This window comes from Camelus dromedarius, chromosome 2 (genome assembly GCF_036321535.1).
Source record: "Camelus dromedarius isolate mCamDro1 chromosome 2, mCamDro1.pat, whole genome shotgun sequence".
NCBI classification, from domain to species: domain Eukaryota; kingdom Metazoa; phylum Chordata; class Mammalia; order Artiodactyla; family Camelidae; genus Camelus; species Camelus dromedarius.
This window is the reverse complement of record NC_087437.1, coordinates 44,319,429-44,339,174: the sequence shown is the minus strand read 5'-3', so window position 1 is coordinate 44,339,174 and position 19,746 is coordinate 44,319,429. Positions and strand designations below refer to the sequence as shown.

Genomic DNA, 19,746 nt, shown 5'->3' with positions numbered 1-19,746 from the left:
TTTTTGGACAGATTCCTTGCCTTTCCCTTGCTCTAGGGATCTGAACTCCTCAGGATGAGGCTTCCTAGGCTCTGAGCCATCAGCCTTTCTGCTGAGTTCAGCCAATGGGACAAACTGGTAGGACAGGGCAGGAGGAAGAGAGAAGTCCTGATACTTCTCACTTTCTGTCTTCAGTGGTGTCTTTGGCTGAAGTTACATCCCCACCCCCACCCCCGCATTTGCATGTGCAGAAAGTACCAGATTTCTCCAAGTTACCCCAACTCCCTTCATCCCTCCAGTCTCAACGGTTTAGTAACGGCTTTATTTTGTTGTTAATCTCTTGGCTGCATCAGTGTCCCCTGACTGACGTCCTAGTTTTTCATCACTGATGGAATTAATTTCCCTACTTTAAATGCCCCTCTGCTTTAAATATTCAGGAAGTTTTCTGTTGCAGTGGGATCCTGACTGGTACAATCACTCATTATCAGATAATGCTGTACCTTTCAGTCAATTCAATATGAACCACTTTACATTAAGAAATAGCAGGGGAAGTGTTATTGCCTGCATATTGCAAACCCAAAGACACCTATGCAACAGTAAATGACAGACATAAAAGTGTGTAGGAAACAAATTCCTATGAATCATTCAGATGTGATATTCAGGAAGAGAATTATGATTCGCCAACATGAATACATGTGGTATTTTAGCACACAGATTACAGATGCATCTTCAGTGGGAACACTCCCTAGAAGATCCCTAGTAATGCACACATGCCAAGATCTTGACAGTAATAAGTCACTGTAACCCAGAAAGAATATAGTTATGACCTAGTATCCTTCTCTCATCTACCTACAGACAACACCTATGATTCACCCAGGACTGTTTTTCATTGGCAAATACGGAAAATATAGGTGGAGGCGAATATCTAACCCTCCTCTTCCAGTTCCTCACTTCACTAAATATGTAAGCTAGGGAACCCTTTACAATTCAGCACATATGCTGATAATGTAACAAGCACCACAATTTAAATTACCCACTAGTTATATAACGTCAGTGGAGCTTTTCCCAGGAATTCAGAATTAAGGCCCAATAAAGAATATTTTATTCTCATTTCACTTAAAAACAACACGTTCTGGCTAGAGAGGTCAAATGCAAACTTACCTTCAGGAGAGAGGTGGCCTTTTAGAATTGCCTGCTATATGGAACCCAATGTGTTTCAATAAACATGTGCTCGTTGGGAAGCTCACTGATGCAAGGGACCAAATCCTACCAGTGTTTATCTTAGCTCTTGACCATAAGAGACAGTTATTTCAGTCCATAAAGCAGGTTTATTTTACTCCGATGTCATTAAAATTTTCAATCATATGGCTAATACCCTAGTTTTTATTACACATATATTCAGCAATCTTTGCATCCCAATTTGACCTTCCGGGACTTTCCCAAGAGGGAGAAAATTCACTGGCTTTTAATTTCCACAGTAGTTATGGTTCTCATTATCAATTATTAAAACAGTACCATAAATTTGTATTGCAGTATCATAAATCTGAAAATGTGTACCCCCCTCCGTGCAGGGTGCGCTAGTAGTTATGTTTCTCAGCTTGCAAGACTAACCTTAAACTATAGCAAAATCAATAGTTTGCTACTCCCTGTGCCACATCTTTTCCAGGAGATGCATCCCACCAACATCCACTCCTTCCACACTTACCTGAAAGACTTCTTAATATCTTCTGCTTGGATTGTCTTGAGAATCTCTTGGTATAACTGAAGATCAAGTTTTCCTGAAGATGTAGCATTTGAAGGGCATTTTTTGTGTGCATAATAGCCTATCAAAATTCCAAAAATAAATAAAATGATTGCTGTGCAAAATATTTTTAAAAGGCAGCAAAAGTTGCAGGGTTTGCTCTTTGGTGCAGATCTTGTATAATGGGTTACATAGTCAGACTCTTCTTGAAGTCTCTGAAACCTTCCTTTGGGTGAAGTTGCTGGTTGAATGGAATCAAGATTGAGGTCCGCAGTCTCGGAATTCTCCAGGTTCTGATTCTCAGCACGATCAAGCTGGAACTGCTCAAAACCAGGCTCCTCCAGTTCCTTCTCCATGTCCCACTCTAAGTCAAGGGCAGTGGCTTGAAGGTCATCACTGTCTAAGTAATGTGAATGTCCTGGAGCTCTTTGATCTGCATTGACCTTCTGATAGGCCATCTTCTTACCTGTGAAAATAAGATAAGTGTATTTTCTGAAAATAAGCCAACACTAAAGAAAACCTCCAAGGCGAAAACAAAACAGTAATCTCTATTAGGTGTCCATAAAACTTTAGTGATTATAATCAGGGGGACGTACTGCCCTGCAAAATATCACATTAATTATTTAATCTTATGTTTTGCTGTTGATGTTTACCATAAGGTAAAAAAAAGACAATAAATAAAATGTTTTTGAGACAAAAACTGTAAGAAAACATAAAATACACACACATTATGCTTTTGAGACTCAGAAGAAACAGAATCACAATTGCACAACTGTATTGAAGATAATGTATTACAATGAAGGCAAAATTTAAGCCTATACATTTTCAAAATCACGTTTATGAAAAACTAAGGACAGAAGCAATAAAGCTGTGATTTGTAAGTTAGGGGGGAAAAAAGACCTTTGGATGAGTTACATTACCAGAGTTAATTTTTAAAACACAAATTCAAATTCAGTGTCAGAATAAGAATATCTGAATGAAGAAGCAACTCCCTACACATACAAGCAGAAAATATGGTATATTACCTAGTGATGAGTTATCAAAATGATTGGAAAACATAAAGGCTGCCACAAAAGGCCAACATGTTCCATGGAATTAGTGACATGAACTGGCCCGGCCCACTGAACTTTAAATAAATGTCTGGGATGGCTTTCATCCAAAGAGGGAAGCCTTTTGCCAAGCTAGGAGAGTTCAGTTTCACAACCTTGCTACAGAGTGGCAGATGGAGGGTTTTCTCCCCTACACAGTTTTGGATGACAGTTTGTTGTATCCTGCAGAGTGGTATTAGGATAACTGGGTTAATTAACTACAAGTGGTCTTCAGTCTGTATTCAGTAACACACTGGTGTATTATGGTTGCTGATTAAGAGTATTTATACTTAAATTTTCTGTGTATTAGATTTGTCATCCCAGCTGGATTCTAAGGTCCCTCACCATGTTCTATGATTTTTCTGTGTGTTCCACTGTGGTGGGTGAAAAAAAGAGCTCAACTGACAACTGATTAGCTAAGTGCCTTAGGGCCACTTGTTAACAAGTGAACTCTAATGAAAAAGATACAAAGACTGCATGAAAGGGAGTGGCATTATGCAGAGAATTATGCTTATATACAGTTCTAATCCTGGCTGGCAGCAGCCCCCACAAATTAAAATGTTCTGAATGTTTGGGAGAGTTCAAGTATAATGAAGTATTAAAGTTGACAAAGTAAAAAGTATGATTCTGACTAGATTGCTCATCTGCTACCTTGTATTCTAGGATTTATTCTTTTCCAGAGCTGACTCAATGATAGTGAGTATCTAATACATGTCAGTTAGTTGGATAGGCAATGAACACAAAGATGAATGGGTCCCTACTCCTAGAGGGGATGATACAATCACACACACACACACACACATCTATCTATATACATACATAAACAAGTCAGTCACATAAAGTATACAAGGCACAGTGTTGATAGATTCTAGCAGAGAATACAGGAAACGATTCCCCCTAGATATGATCTCTGAGGTCCTTTTGGCAAGAGGAGGAGGAGTTAAACTACGGCAGACCAGGGGTGTGAGAGGAGAGAAGCCAGGCAGAGGACAATTTACAAACATGCAGAGGAATGAAGATGCGTGGTGCATCGTATGTGGACTATCTGAAAAACGCAGATTGGTGTACTGTGACGGAAGATGGAGCACAGGAGCCAAAGACTCAGAGAAAATGCTTGGAAAGGGTGACCTGGAGCCAAAGGCTTAACTTCTCTGTAACTCAGGGTCTTCACCTGTGAAACGGGAATGATAATACAAAACCTCATAGCGCTGTCAATAGGATTAATTGAGACAGTGAACCTAAAATATCCATTGAGTGTGACATAGGCTATAAGGGTTTGAAGAGACATTTCTGGTGTTAAAGGAGGGAGGATTGTCAAGGGTTTTTAGAAGAAATGAAAGGAGTTAAACAATGTAGAAGAAACTATATAATTCTGCAGGACATTGTGGAGAAGGGGAGGAGGTTGCATAAAACACATACATGCGTATATTCACACATATATATGAGAGTTGAGTTCTTTTTTAACATTTAGTCTATAGGTAGAGACTAAAATATTAAAAAACAAACAAACAAACAAACACATGACATACCAACTGTTACCACGCAGATGTTTAGTTGGTACTATGTATCAGAACAGCCTCTAAGGGTGATTCTGCAGACCTTTTTTTATCCCCCTCCCTCTTTTCTGCCCTGCTTCCTTCCTTCTTCCTTTTTTCTGCTTGGCCTGGTTTCCAAGATGATTCAAGAAAGGGCAGCATTTGAATGGTCTTCAGTAACATCGAGACAAGTAGAGAAAGGGAGTGATATATGGAGTTAGTGGTAATTATTCAGATAGGTTAGGAGATGGTTGGTTAACTGATGGAAGATGACTTTAAATCACACTTGGTTAAAAAAGATGACAATATTAGAGAATAGGAAAACCTGAAGGTAGCAGAAATAAAGTATCTTTATAATCCACGATTCTAACCTTTCATATATTACAGAAGAGGAAGCTGAGGTCCAAAGGTGAATAAATCTTCAGACTGAGAAGCGATATTTTGGTACACACTTCTTAAGGTGATTTATGGTTTTATAAAAATGTAAGATTAATAAGTTAGTGGTAAACTAATGTTAAATACCTTACAATTCAGTTTTTCAATATACATTACAAAATACTGCAATTTCTTAACACTCGTCAGTATTTTTGTTTGTCTTGAAATATCAAAAAAATTTCCTGCAATCATGACATGACATTATGATACTCACTTCTTTCACTGTTCTGTTCATGCATTATTAATTTACTTAAATACTGTCTCAATGTAGTTTTCTAGATTTTTTTTCCCCTCCCACTTTAATGAATCAGAGTCTTTCTAGAGGCTTTTTAAAGAATTGAGTTGTAGAGCCTGGTTTATGCCTGAGGAAGATTTGGCACACTGGAGTGACTACAGAAATGTGAGATCCCTAACTCTGACTTCTAATACAAACATTCAGTCATTTCTCTACAAATCATTTAAAAACCAACTGCAGTGATGACACAGAGTTTTCATTTCTAGCCTGACAATAGGTATTCCATCACATGTACATCAGCAATTTAATGCTTTTCAAACATCAGACAGAGCCATCAATTAGAATGTAATGCAGATACAGATATTAACTCCTCACCATGATGGATATCTTCCTGACACCCTTACTACCACTTTTGGACTCATTACACATTTATAAATTTACACTAAATTCTATCTTCCAGGAGAGGAGTATCTGGGTAAAAGGTAGATAGAGCCATCTGATGTAACAAAATGCAAAGTATTTTAAGGAAAATTTCCAAGGAAGTAAGTACGTGACAACATGTACAATGAAACATTTTAACCTCTTACTTGGTATAGTCAGTTTATGTTTATTATAAATCCATCAGAAATCCATTTCTTTTAAAATTTATCTTGCCTTAAAGAAAAGAACTTAGCTTTTACAAAAATATAAACCTCTGCACTGACAGTTTTCTCTTCATCTGTTTAAAATGAACTCCTTAAAAGTTAAACTAAGTAATAAACTACTAAATAAAACTAACTACACATTCAATTTGGAGTTAGCACAAATTATTTAATTTGTCCCACAAAGAATGTATCTCTCTTTAAAAACCTGTGTCCCCTGAGGTCAAGTAAAGGACATTTCACATTTTTTTCACCAGAACTTTAAAATTCCCAAGTACAACAAAGACTATATTATAAAAAGAAATCTTCAGGAAAATCAGCATGTCTTAGACATGATTGTTTAATTATGCCAAACATTATATATTTTCTACAACATGTATACATGATATTTCTTTTATATTGTCTTATTACTTTTCACCTCCCCTAGATGAGTAAGAGTAAATTTAAAAACACATGAACTAGATTTTAGAATCTACCACATCGATCTTCCTCTAAAAGATAGCACTTTGGTGTAGACCAGCTCATAGAAACTTACATTTCTTCAAACAGAAACATCTGTAACCATCCTTACATTCTATATTGTATCACTTAGCCTTTTTTTTTTTTAATAAAATGCAATTTTTCTGCAAAGTACAAAATATTCTCCATGTTTTCAACATATCTTATTCACTTAGGTGAGATCCCTTCCCACCCAGGCCCACAAAGGCTAAATTGTTTTCAAAACTCAATATACTAGAACATTTATCTTTTATATACACTTATTCCTCCGTAAGGGAAAGAAAGCAAATATAAGTTGAACTGAAAGGTATTTTTCCTAGACTATGACAAGCTTAGATCAATAAAAAAATAAATTTTTAGTCTTACTATGCATATGATTAGTTTAAAAAATTGATACTTCTGAATGCTTTCTTTCATACATTTTTACTGGCTGAAACTAAGTAAATTATGTAGAAATAAAAGATGAATACAGAAATAGGCTGAAATTTCAACATATAAAATACAGTCTCTGGCTGCTATAGATTCAGCTTAACACAACACCTGGCAAGTATTTTAGATGATAAATACATGATAAAAAAGGTTTCCTTCTAATAAGTTATCTATTATGAATGCCATTTAGAAATATGATCACAGCACTATTACTTTCTTGTTCAGCAACTGCAACGAGGGAATTTACTACATGAATGCCCTGACCTTACCAATCTCCAAATCAGCAGACTCCATAGTCAAACTACTGGGTTCACATCATAGCTCTGCTATGTAATTTAGACCAGTCGCTTAATATCGTTACACTTAAATTCCACACTCGTAAAGTGGAAATAATAATAGCACCGTATCTGTAGCATTTCTATGAGTAAATGATGTAAGTGACTAAGGATGCTTAGGAACAAGGTCTAACATATTGTAAGTGATCTATTAACAAAGATCACTCCAGAAATTCTATAGAGTTTAAGAAATTAGAAGTATTTGGCGCTTACAACTTTAGAGTACAGACTTAATTAAATTAAATTATGACCAGAGGGCTTAAGTTTCAATAATAAGAACCTGGAGATAATGAGAAATGGAGCAGTGCACTCAAGCACTTTTGAGAATGAGAAGCATCTGTTAATCATTAGCTGTGGTTCAGACAGATAAGAGAGAAGTGGGGCTAATATTTACAGGAAAATTATCATTACATTTGACTTACAACCAAAAGCTCTCTTATTATGATTAGCGTTGAGGTTAAGTCACTCTACAAAAACCACAGAACTTTTCCACAATGCTGAAGAGTTCAGTTTTCTAACTAGTGATAATTAATCATGAGCACGGGTTACACATTTTTTTTTGGTAGAAAATCATGCTTGTCATAGGTGGTTAACTTGACCCATTGACTATGCTGATACCAATAGTATTTTAACTCAAACAGTACAAAAGCCTATGTAGATCTTATCAGAATTAGGAACACATCTAAAGGCTTTCCTAGTTGTGTAAGTTATTTTACAAGTAAAATAAATGAGTCTGGCAGATTAACTTTAAAACATAAGGCAGAATCTCAATTTCCTATGACAGTTCTATGATTGAATCTTTATTGTACAACGGGAGGAAAAAATATTCACATAGTGTTTCCTGAAGCTGTGAATGTCAAATCATTTGCTGGTTTGAGCGGATTGATTTGAGGCAAAGGCATTTCTTAGAAATGTCAGTGCATCATCAAAAGGCATTCATTATGCACCTTTGTGCAGCACCGCTTTAGATGCTATACCAGTGAACTAGGAGTGCCCAGAGGAATTCTTAAATTTAAATTTAAGGATATTCCTTATAGGCTAAAAACAATTGACATAAATTTTTCAGTATGAACTTAGTTTGTACAAATAAAGCCCATATTTGTGGAATACATTTTTGTTGTTGAAAGCTTTAATGGTCTCAACTTGAGAACAGGGCCAAAGATAAAACTATAAAAAGAATAATTCAAAAGACTCTGTTCTCTGACTTAATTTTTCAGTATAATGAGATCTTTTTTTTTCCATATGGTTTTGTGAAATGGCCCTGGCAATTGCTATAGTATCTGTAAATGCATTAAGAATTCCTCATTTAATTGCAATTTTGTATGTTAACTACACAAAAGAAATGACAATAATTATTTGTTGTTCATGCTTCACTAATTGAATAAAGAGTGTATATAAGTAAGAGAAATTTATTATCTGTGCTTAATTTTTAAGAAAAGAAATTAGGCAAAACCAACTCTAAACGGAATAGTACACTGAAGTTAGGCAGAGCAGATAATCAAACTGGAGAGCATAAAACTAAAACTTGTCTCTGAGGCCTGAGCTACCTTGATCTCTAAATGACATGTAAAAGGTATGCTTTGGATGCCACATTAATGACTATAAATTGCAAAATGCAGTCTAAACCATTTGAGGGAAAACTGATGAAATCCAGCAGGTTTGTGTAAATTTGTTTCTACCGCTTGCATATGTATGCCCACCTGCTAGCTCCCTGAGTGGGCCAGCCTTTCTGGGTACCCATGTGCAGCCAAACTTTGTGTAAGGCACCCTAACTAAAAGGTCAGTTGGGCCCACCCGAGTCCTGTGTTTAGAGTAAGGTTTTTCAGTATTAGAATCATGTAATTCAATACAGAATCTGGCAAACAGAAAGTTAATTTAGACATGCTGCAATGATTGTACACTCTATGGGTTACTTGAATGGGTAGTTTGAACACTCAGTACTACACAGAATATCTATCACATGAGTTTGATTTCCACTAACATCACAAAACTATTTAGGGATGTGTAAACAGCTCCTGTTCCTGCCATGACTCCCTTTCAGGTCTTTTTGGGCGTCTGATTCCCCCTAGATTCTAAAGTGTATTTTTTTCTTTCTGGTTATCATTTCCATTTACAGGAAAATGTCTAAAGTATTTATTTACTTCTAAGAATTAACATCCTTTCGCCCTTCAGAGTATTTGACGTGGCTTATATTAGAAGATAAATGACATCACAAACCATAAAATACACAAGTGTAGAGGAGAAAAAATTCTGATCGTCTGATTAAAGAAAGCTACTGTCATTGAGTTTTAATGCAATTGTGAGCTTCATTGCAGCCAGGGGGCAGAGGGTGTCTGTGGGGCCTTCTCAGGCTCAATCAGCCTTCGCCTAATCTCATTTGTTAATGCACAAGGCTGTCAGTCTTAGCTGAAGAGCTTACTTTTTCTGAGTTACCTCTTTTTGTAGTTGCAGATTTCTATGTCGGTGAGATATTTCTCTCTATCTAATCAGAGAAATCTTGAGTCTCCTTTTATCTATTAGTCTTAGATTTGGATATACAACATGCTATGTTACAGTTACATAAATGATTTACTGAACCCAAAAATGAGCCAGGACTCACTATCAGGTTAGCACTTCACATGCATTATATCATTTAATCAAATAATCTTATATGTTAAGTATCATTACCCCCATTTGATAGATGAGGTTATCTGAGACTTAGGGGTCAAATCATTTCCCCAAATTCTCACATCTATATTCAAGCACAAGCAGCTGGAATAGCACACCCAGCCTGTCAAATTCCAAAACCTACTCTTTTTAAACATTACCACATTCAGACACTCTGAAAGTCCCCAATGTTGGAGAGATGTTAGCACGTCCAGAGATCTTACGGGTTTATTTATCCCAGGTTGGTCACTAATGTGACTACAAGCCCCAGGAGGCTCAATATCCATTAAATCTGAATGGTCTGCCTTGATCCTAAGACCCCTGGGGGCCGCTCTGACTCCAGGACCTCAAAGATCTCTGTCGTTTGCTCTCCATAGCGTCGTGGTAGATAGTGATGTTTCCGGGCACTGCGGTTTTCACTAAGGGTGAAACGCTTCCAAGTCCACCGCTCTGAGGGAAAGACCACAACCTCTGCTTTATGGTCTCTTCCTAGCAATACTTTCAAAATGTCTCTTTCCTCCTGCTGCTGAGGGATAAAGGGCAAAAACTGTGCTTAGAAGCTGAAAGCTAAAGTTCACGTTCAATCTGTTCCTGTCCTGTTTAGGCAGCAGAACCCTTTGGTCCATCCCCACCGCTCATGGTTCACCCTGGCCTAAGAGGGCTTCGAGTGTGTCAAGAGTTAACATGTCAATACAATCACCACTTGGCTCTGAGAGCTGTCTGCCAGGAGGAGCCTCTTAGCTTGATAGATACACTGCAATTTTTTATCCTTTCAGCCAACATGAATGATCTTAAATTGCTGCTTTTTGACTATGACTCTCAGATTTCCACGAACAGACAGATGAAGCTTTTACCTACATGAGGCCACTCAGCACTATTTTTCACATTTTTCAAAGGTACTTTATTGGCTTACTTTTTAAATATCTTTACTCTTCAAAAAGTATCAACAGGTTTCTTCAGACTGGAAGTGCTTTATTCTAAAATTTGTAACCCTGTGTTTCCTAAAATCGTAATTCAGAAAGACTATTCAAGGCCCAGGTTGGTAATCCAATGCTTCCAGAGTCTGTGCTTTTCATGTTCTGAAGGCTTCTTTCATACATACTCCTTTAGAGTGTCATGAGGAAAAAGTACCACTACATCATGATACTGCGGTTAACTGGTGGGAAAGGAAGCAGCCCAGAAAAACACACTGGTGGAGAATGCTTATGTTCACTTAAAATTCAGTAAGAGAATACATATCATATGAACCATCCCAAGGCTGTATTGGGTAACTTCTAAAATCTATTCTTCAGCTAAAGATCCAAAGAGCAAATGTAAAAAATTTAGTATTCAGCTTTCAAACTGTTAGACCACAGAGCTAAAGACAATTAAAATTAGGGATTTAACCCAAAATACAATGACAGGAATTCATTATAGTTAACAGCATGGTATGCTCCTTATAAGACAAAGATCATGTCTATTAATTCACTTAATCTTGGGGCTAAAAATTAGTTTAATTATTATGTTTGCACAAGAAGTAGGAAGACATTAATGGAAAGAAAACAGAATTACGAAGCTTTCAACTGACAACGGATGGCAGCATCAAGACTGAAATGCTTTTTAAGAATTAAGCAGCACAAAAGAAACAATTTGCCCAAGATTTTGCTATTCTTTCTTCCTTTTAAAATGCTATATCCATAATTATACAATATATCTGAAGCTAAAAGAGAATATATTTTTATAATACTTTCTTCCAGGCCTTCTAATTCATATAAAAAATGGAATTTTATCTGAAAAAGGTTGACAAAATTATTATTTTAATGTAGAAAATTCAAGTTCTCACTATAAGTAACCTTTTGTGATAATACTAGTAACTGTTAACCTTTTCAATAAAAAAGGATTTATTGAAGAAGAAACAGAAAGAGAAATACTACAGCAGTATATTACATCTGTATGGCAGTTTGACTTAGAGAAGTTAATTTTTATTACAAATTTATATACATGCATACTAGCAGTTTTGGGTAAATTAAAGCAACTAAACAACTTACTAAAAACTATACTGGACACTGCTTATGTCATTTATATTTTATTTATGGATAGGAATATTATAAAAAATGGAAGACCTCCAGTAGCACATGAAAGTAATGCTGATATGAAATTAAATGTCAGGCAAAAGGCATGAAAATGCAATATTCACAAAGGCATTGAATGTAAAATGTTTAACAGAACTTTTATATAATTGACACTATTGAAAGGTGGTTTATTTTAATACATGGAAAATTTTAAAATTCACCTAGCACTTCAATTTTAAAATGTCAACTATTATTACTTTACCAACACGAATTTTAGCTTATTTTTTCGTTTATTTTCTTTCTTCCCATAATACATCCTTCATCTATTTTCTTTATATCATTTGTCTCCTTTCAGCCATGCCGATTATGTCATTTTCACTTTTCCATTCTTACTTATCTCACGGTTGATGTGGCAGGAAATTGTTGAAAATAAACAACTGACCACGAAGAGTTCACTTGATTCTTTTCCATATATTGGGAATGATGTATCTTGAGCAAGGAAGAATCAGCACTTTTTTTTTTTTTAATTAGAAATAGTGACCAACAAGATTGTTTTGCCCTACCATTCCAAACACATCAAATCTTGTCTTCAAAAAAAAATAGTAAAATTCAACTTAGCCTTAGCCTGCTGCTTGGGAGTTCTGTTCTCTGACGCTGTAAGGAAAACTAAAGGTCTTTCTCACTAGCACTTCTAGGAGACTTCTTTCAGCTGCTGCGGCTGGTGAACTTCTCACCCCATTCACTCTCTGTAAGCATAACCCCTATCTTACCCACAAACCAAATCTCTCTCAATCATGTATCTCAGGAACCAAAACATTCTTTTTCTTTTCTTTCTTTACCCTTTTTTTGTTTCTATCTTGTAAAGGGCTGAGGTCTTTAATCATTCCCAGAGTAATCGTAAAACATTTCAGAGCCCAAAATAATGGAAATACTATGGTTTCTGCCTAAAAAGGAGCATAATCTTTAAGGATGCGAAAAATCAAAATTAAGTTCAAAATTAAAGTAGGAGCAGCCCTGCAACACAAGTTGTAAAAATATCACTTTGCCTAGTTTAATTGTGCTAAAGATTATAGTATTGGAGGAAGAAAGTACACATTTATGTTTTACGTACCCTCTTATAGTAATTCATTTATTTAAACATCAAAACAATACCATGAAGTTACTAGTGTTATCATCCCCATTTTACAAATTGAGGACCCTACGTTGAAGTCACCTGCTCTAGATCACAAAGGACTTGAACCCAAGTAGTACGGGTCCCAGAGCCTGTGTTCTTAACCACTCTGCTGTGACAGAAAACCATCACACAAGAGCATATTTTTAATTCCTCCAAAAAACAAACAAAATCAAAAGAACGTGATTGATTTTTCCATCAGACCCAAAGAAAATTTTGTAGTATGACCTTTTCATATAATCTCCATCCCTATGCAGCTTCCTTAGAGACTTACAGGAAAAAAGTGGGAGAGAACATGGATTAACTCACTCATTCACGCATAGGTGTAAGCCTCTGCTCTCTGGCCTCACTAAGCATGTATGTGGCTCTCCCAAATTCTCTTCACATTCCTCCTCATGGCTACTAGCTCTCATGCTCATGATTTTATTTTAATTAATTTTACAATTTTTCTTTTCAATACACTTTTCCTCTCTGGTTCTGCCCCCATGAATTAGGTCTTATTCTTAGTTTTAATGCCCACAGTTTTTAGAATAATTCTTTCACCATGTAGATGTTTATTGGACTAAACCCGTAATTTTGACAACCCCTGAATAACTCACCATCTCCTCACATTTAAATCCATGCTCTTTCAGCATTACATGTATCTTAAGAACAATCATTTAACTTCAGTGTGACAGCTTTTAAAGAAACAGGTTGAGTGAGAGTGCAAGATTTACTCGCTAAAGCGTCTTTGTGAGAACTGTAATTAAAGTATGAACAACTTTTAGAGACAGAATCCTCGAAGCCCTGAGAACAGGAAGTGTGACTACCCTTGTGGAGAGACCACGTAAGCAGACACTGAGACTATATGCAAAGGAAGCTGAGCCTGGGCATCCCAACCAATGTGCCATCCACGTGAGAACAGACCAGCTACCAGCTGATTTCCAAGTGACAAGCCTGTGGAGCAACAGAGTTGACCAGCAGTGACCTGACTGTATTCCCGATCAGATAATAAGACACAATAAAATGGTGGTTGTTCAAAGCCACGCAACATGGGAATAGTTTATAACACAGCAATAAATAACCAGAATACCACTAAAGCTATTTTTACAAAACAGCAATCAGACATCACTTGACAGCTTCACATCCCATGAGGTGTTTTATTCTGCTCTACCACGACTCTTCACAGGCTCCTTTCCGAGGCACAGAAGAGCTGTATGCCCTGGCCTCAACTTCCACTCCGATCCTTTCCCGTCTCCCGCTTTCAGCAGCACATCCCACATACTGCACATGCTCATCCCCTGCCTGGTTTGCCTTCAGGTTCCAACTCTTGAAGGTAGTTCATTTTTTCAGTTATCTTTTATCTTTATAGCCTAGCACAGTGTCTGGAACCTTGCAGCTGCTCAACAAGTGATAGGTTCCAAAAAGGCACAGTATCTTGAAGAGAGTATAGAATTTCGAGTAAGATAAATACCATCTTACCAGCAATGTGTCTTACAGCAATTACTTCAACTCTTTCAGCCTTTAAAATAGGATGCAATATCTAGTCTATGTTTCTCTAAGTGTTAATTGATAAATAAAATTAAAAAATTAAAGGCAGTTGATAAACTGTGAAACCCAATATAACTGCTACTGCTTTAAAATTCTAAACTATCAGGAATCAAGGGAGCTAGGCTTGAATTTTGAATCCATGATTACTAGCTATGACCCTTAGGGTAAATTACTTTTGTTTATATGTAAAATGATTTGTGTGTGTGAAAAGCCAATGAGAGAATTGATAAATGGACTATTTATCTTTATTATATAATAAAAGACTGTTCATGATGAATAAAAATTGACTAATACTAGTTAATCACTCTTAAGTCTATACCACACACAGCCACCTCAATTCCTGAATATTGCTGTTGGAAGGAAAAACCACAAATGAACTTGTACAACAAGTGCTTGAATTTCTCTTATCCCTGAACAGGACACAGGGCCTGGAATGAGAGTGAAACAGGAGACTTCTGGGGTGTGCATCAGATATCAAGATTGTACCCAGAAGGATGGGGACACAGTAGCCAGAGGAGGAAAGAAGCAGCTTCTGTAGAGATGGCTTCTAGAAAATTCATCCCAGAATTCACCAACTTCGAGTCCCTTAGATACAATATAAAGTTATTTACTTATACCTTTCACAACTGATGGCTGTCATGTGGGCATACCCAGAGTTAAAAACGAAATCAGGCCCTGTCTCTTAAGGGGAAAAATGTGAAGAGATCTATGGGAGAAAATTAATCAACTCCCTTCCTGCATTTAATATATTTTGAAAGGAATCTATCCAGAAAAATCCATTTAGCTATGCCCAGAACAATCAAGACTGACTGTGTGGAGATTGAAGTGCCTCAGTCCATCTGCTGATGATATTTATTGCTTTTTGGCACCTTCTACATATTTACCAAGCCTATGGAAAGGAAAGCTATGCTTCGTATTCCTAGGACAAAAACAGATGGTGCTCCAGCAGGTAATAATTTAATTAAATAGCTCCTAAAGCATGAACAAATTGTTCCAAAGAAAAGAAAATATTTCTATTTATTCTTTAAAAATAGAGAGGGGTAGGGAAAAAAAATTAAGTTTGACTTTTAATCCAACAAAACCAGGGTTTTCTAAATTGCCTATTCTTAGAAACAAAGTGCTTCTCCTGCCCTGCCTTCTCCTAAACTGAAATCAAAATTGTCACAAATAATATTGATGCTGTTCATCAAGTTCCAGTTTTTCGTTTCTAAGAAGTAAGTTTGAGCTACAATGAAACACTTTTTGATAAAGTTGAAATAGATATTCTTGGACTAATTTTTATGATATTTAAGTCAAGTTGCATAATGCACTTTGTGGACTGAACGGGATAGAAATAATGAACTACATACCTAAAATGCAGATTCTAATAATCAAAAACAAAGTCTTTCATTCCAGTTAAAGCCAAGAGGCCCTTTTAAAGCCCCTGTGATACACAGATTAGACGCCAGTATAGTAGAAACAGCAGCAATGTTGCAGCATAACAAAGATCATTCACATGGGTTTAACAAAGAAACAGGTATGAATGCAAGTACTGCAACTTACCAACTATGTGACTTTAGGACAGGAAATTAATTTTTCAAAGATTCTGTTTCCTAACCTGTGTGTACATACATGTATACACATACACACACACACAGAATGATTACAGGGTCACTTAGAGACTTCAGTTGATAAATTTCAAGTACTTAGCACATTCTTAAGACAGAAAAAGCATTCTACAAATGGCTGCCAATCATCACCACCTTTAAGATTTATTAAGCATTGTGAATATATGTACAGTATTGGAGCTATGAAAATAGAAACAAAAATATGTTAAGAAAATGCTTTAAGTAAATTACAATCTAACAGCAAAGATAAAACTTACATATACACATTTAAAGCTTAATCAAGAAGTAAATTGTGGGGTCTAAAAGAATTCAGGAATGGTGAAATTAAGGAGGGTCTCGACAGGAACTACAGCTGTGTCTTGAAAAATGAATAGGACTTAATAACGAAGTCATGAAAGAAAGATGAGCTCACGCAGGAAGTTGGGAATGAGTATCTGCATATAGGAGTCAATGAAAGGACTCTCTTGATAAAAAGGTTCACAACAGAGGGCAGTACAAAATAAGTTTTGATTGATGCGACAGGAAAGGTCTACCTATGTAAAACGTGATCATTGCAGGTTCTCCCAGGATAAAGATTCCATGAGAGTTGCATTTCACAAAAATTATATAGAACAAGGAAAGCTAGCATCAAGATCATTATTACTCATGCTTAGCATACACAAGGTCCTGGGTTCAATCCCCAGTACCCCCACTAAAATAAGTAAACCAATAAACCTAATTACCTCCCCTCTAAAAAGCAAAACAAATAAACTATTAAAAAAAATTATTACAGTGCAGCAGGTTAACTACGTTACCCTAGAGAGATATACAGATAGATAACAGTAAAGATTGAAGGTATTTATACTAAACAATGATGCCCTTTACCAAAGTCAGATTATTTAGAACTCAAAGTGTATATAATTGGCCTAATAATTGTTTGATAATTTAGCATTATACTGTTATATTTATAATATATTTAATACTTATTTATACTAAATTACTATATATTAATTTCATACAATAATTATTTAAAATTATAATATTTAAAATTTATATTATATGTATGTATGAACTCTGCCTTGTGTTAAGTGATAATGATAACAGCAATGCATTCATATCTTCAACCATCCATCTGTTCCCAAACTTTTCACTGGCAAAACGGCTGGAAAGAAAGGAGGCTGTATATTGGTATTGCTCTCATAGCTGTGGACACTGCGGGAGGAGCTAAGGGATATGAACTATGTTCAAAGTCCTTCCGTTATCTTTAAATGTATCATCTCATGAATGCTACAGAACTACTGATACCAACTGCAAACTAGCAGAGATTACTTTGAAAGCAAAATCCAACCTTGTATTTAGTTCTGAAAATTCCACCACAAGGTTAAGTGAGAATCTTTGCTTTTTTTTTTTTTAAAGCTCTAACGACAAAGCTTGCAGAGTTCCATATGTATAAGAGATTTATTATGCATCGGACCAAGTCAAGTCTTGGTTTAAAAACTTGTGAACAGAATTTCCAAGGTGTTGAATCCCATTTCAACTTGTTCTTTTAACCTCGATAAGCAGTGATTCAAATATTTCAGCACGTAAAATGAGCTCCTAATTAAGAAAACATAATTTTTTCTATAACCAATAATACCTCAGAATTCAATGCCTTATCTACAGAAACCATATTAGGCAGCTGTAATTCTGCCTGGATAAGTTCATAGTATGACATACAAGCAAATGCTGCTAACCCTGGGAGAGTGCATACTTTGGGAAGATATATACTCTATCTTACTGATAAAGCAAACCTTCACCAACTAGCAAAATTAAGGTCAGAATTAAGGTAAATAAAGAAACCTGAAAACTGCTCTGATAGCATAATTTTCAGTTTAAGAATCTGAGACCTTAAAGGAAAGATCAGGGTTAGATTAACTAAAATACTCACAGAAATAACCTTTTAACAGTGTATGTCTGAAATAGGTGAGACATTGCCTTCAGAGTAACAATTCTTTTTTTTTTTTTTTTTGGTGGGGGGAGGTGATTAGGTTTGTTTGTTTGTTTATTTAAATAGAGGCACTGGGGATTGAACTCAGAACCTCATGCATGCTAAGCATGTACTCTACCACCGAGCTATACCCTCCCCACTAGAGTACAACAATTATTATATTTACTAAAGATGAAATGTTAAGGACAGCAAGCTAAATTAAGAAAGTATCAAGGGTGTCCTACACAACGTAAGTTAATAATAGTTATTTTAAAGTTGGCTCTTTTGCATCCTTTGCTTCTTAAGGGATCCCTCCTCTAGAGTTTCAGAAAGAAGCCTGCATGTACCTTTTACTTTGTTTCAGAAAATATGGATGTAAATAGCAGCTTTCCCTGGCCTGTTCCTTGTTCCAAAGGTTCAAAACCATTCTTTGACTTAGAACTGACTTCAACATCCCACCTCCTTCTTTAGTCCCAGACATTTAGTTTAATCTGTACACTTATACCTAAAAATGCTTCAGAAAATTTAAAAAATAATTAAGGTCCAGTGTATTTTTTTCTCAATATTGTCTCTCAAAATTTTATTGCCAAAAGAAACCAAAACAAAACACCGTCAAGAAAGTGAAAAGGCAACCCACAGAATAAGAGGAAATATTTACAAATCATATCTGATAAGGGACTCTACCTAGCATATATAAAGAACACATACAGCTCAATAAAAAGACAACTCAATTTAAAAAATGGACAAAGGATCTGAATAGACATCTCTCAAAAGAAGATATACAAATGGTAATAAGCACATGAAAAGATACTGAATGACATTAGGGAAATGCTAGTCAAAAATCACAATGAGAGAACACTTCTCACTCTTTAGGGTAGCTATGATCAAAAAGACATAGTAAGAAGAGCTGAGAATGTGGGGAAACAAATTCTGAAACATTGCTAGTGGGAATGTAAAATGGTGCAGCTGCTTTGGAAAGTAGCCTGGCATGTCCTCAAAGGGTTAAACATTATTACTGTATGATCTAGTAATTCCACTTCTAGGCATATACCTAAGGGAAATAAAAACACATTTACACAAAAATTTGTATACAACTGTTTCAGAGAAGTATTATTCACAATAACCACAAAGGGAAAACAAACCAAATATTCACTAAACAATAAAAAAAAGTATAGTATATCTATACAAAGAAATATTATTCAGCAATGAAAATGAATTAAGTATTGATACTACAACATGGATGAATCTTGAAAACATAGTAAGTGAAAGAAGTCAGTCACAAAGATCACACATTATAAGTTTCTACTTATATAAAAGGTCCAGAATAGGCAGGTCTGTAGAGACAGGAAGTAGATTAGTGACTGTATGATGTTGAAGCAGAGGCAGGGGGTGGAGCAACCATGTGACTAAATGAATGGGAGATTTTTGTAATAAAAATGTTCTAAAATTGATTTGATTATGGTGATAGTTGTACAACTCTGAATATATTAAAGACCATTAAATTGTACACCATATAGGTAGATTTTATGGTATGTGATATATATCTTATTGAAAATTTTTTAAAAAGTTTATTGCAACTCCTATTACTCTTGCTCTGCTTTTTGCTACAACTTCCTTCCCTAAATCCCAGCCAAAATTCCTTCATTTTATAACTGTTTCCAGTAACACTGCAGGTAGTTTATATAAGTTAGAGCGAAAGAGTTGCCAAAAAGGTATACAGAAGTAAACCTATATATTCCAGACTTACAGCAGGGAAACCTTCTGGTGGGAAACTGTTATGCCTTCAAGACTTTGCTGTCCATTGATAAGATTAATGACTCCCCCTTTCCTATCCATATACTCGTATTTGCTCATAGAAAAAAGGAACATGCTTACCACAT

At 35.8% G+C, this 19,746-nt stretch overlaps 1 protein-coding gene across 9 annotated transcripts in view; it reads right to left on the bottom strand.

Annotated features, from left to right (window-relative positions):
* The window catches only part of NAALADL2 (N-acetylated alpha-linked acidic dipeptidase like 2), a 1,176,025-nt gene that overhangs the window by 642,683 nt on the left and 513,596 nt on the right, over nucleotides 1–19,746 (bottom strand). For all 9 annotated transcript variants that reach the window (XM_031451310.2, XM_031451333.2, XM_031451340.2 and 6 more), the window contains one exon: nucleotides 1,685–2,186. In XM_031451310.2, coding sequence (XP_031307170.1) covers nucleotides 1,685–2,178 — 494 coding nt within the window. In that variant the 5' untranslated portion in view covers nucleotides 2,179–2,186. The remainder of the gene's footprint in view (nucleotides 1–1,684; nucleotides 2,187–19,746) is intronic.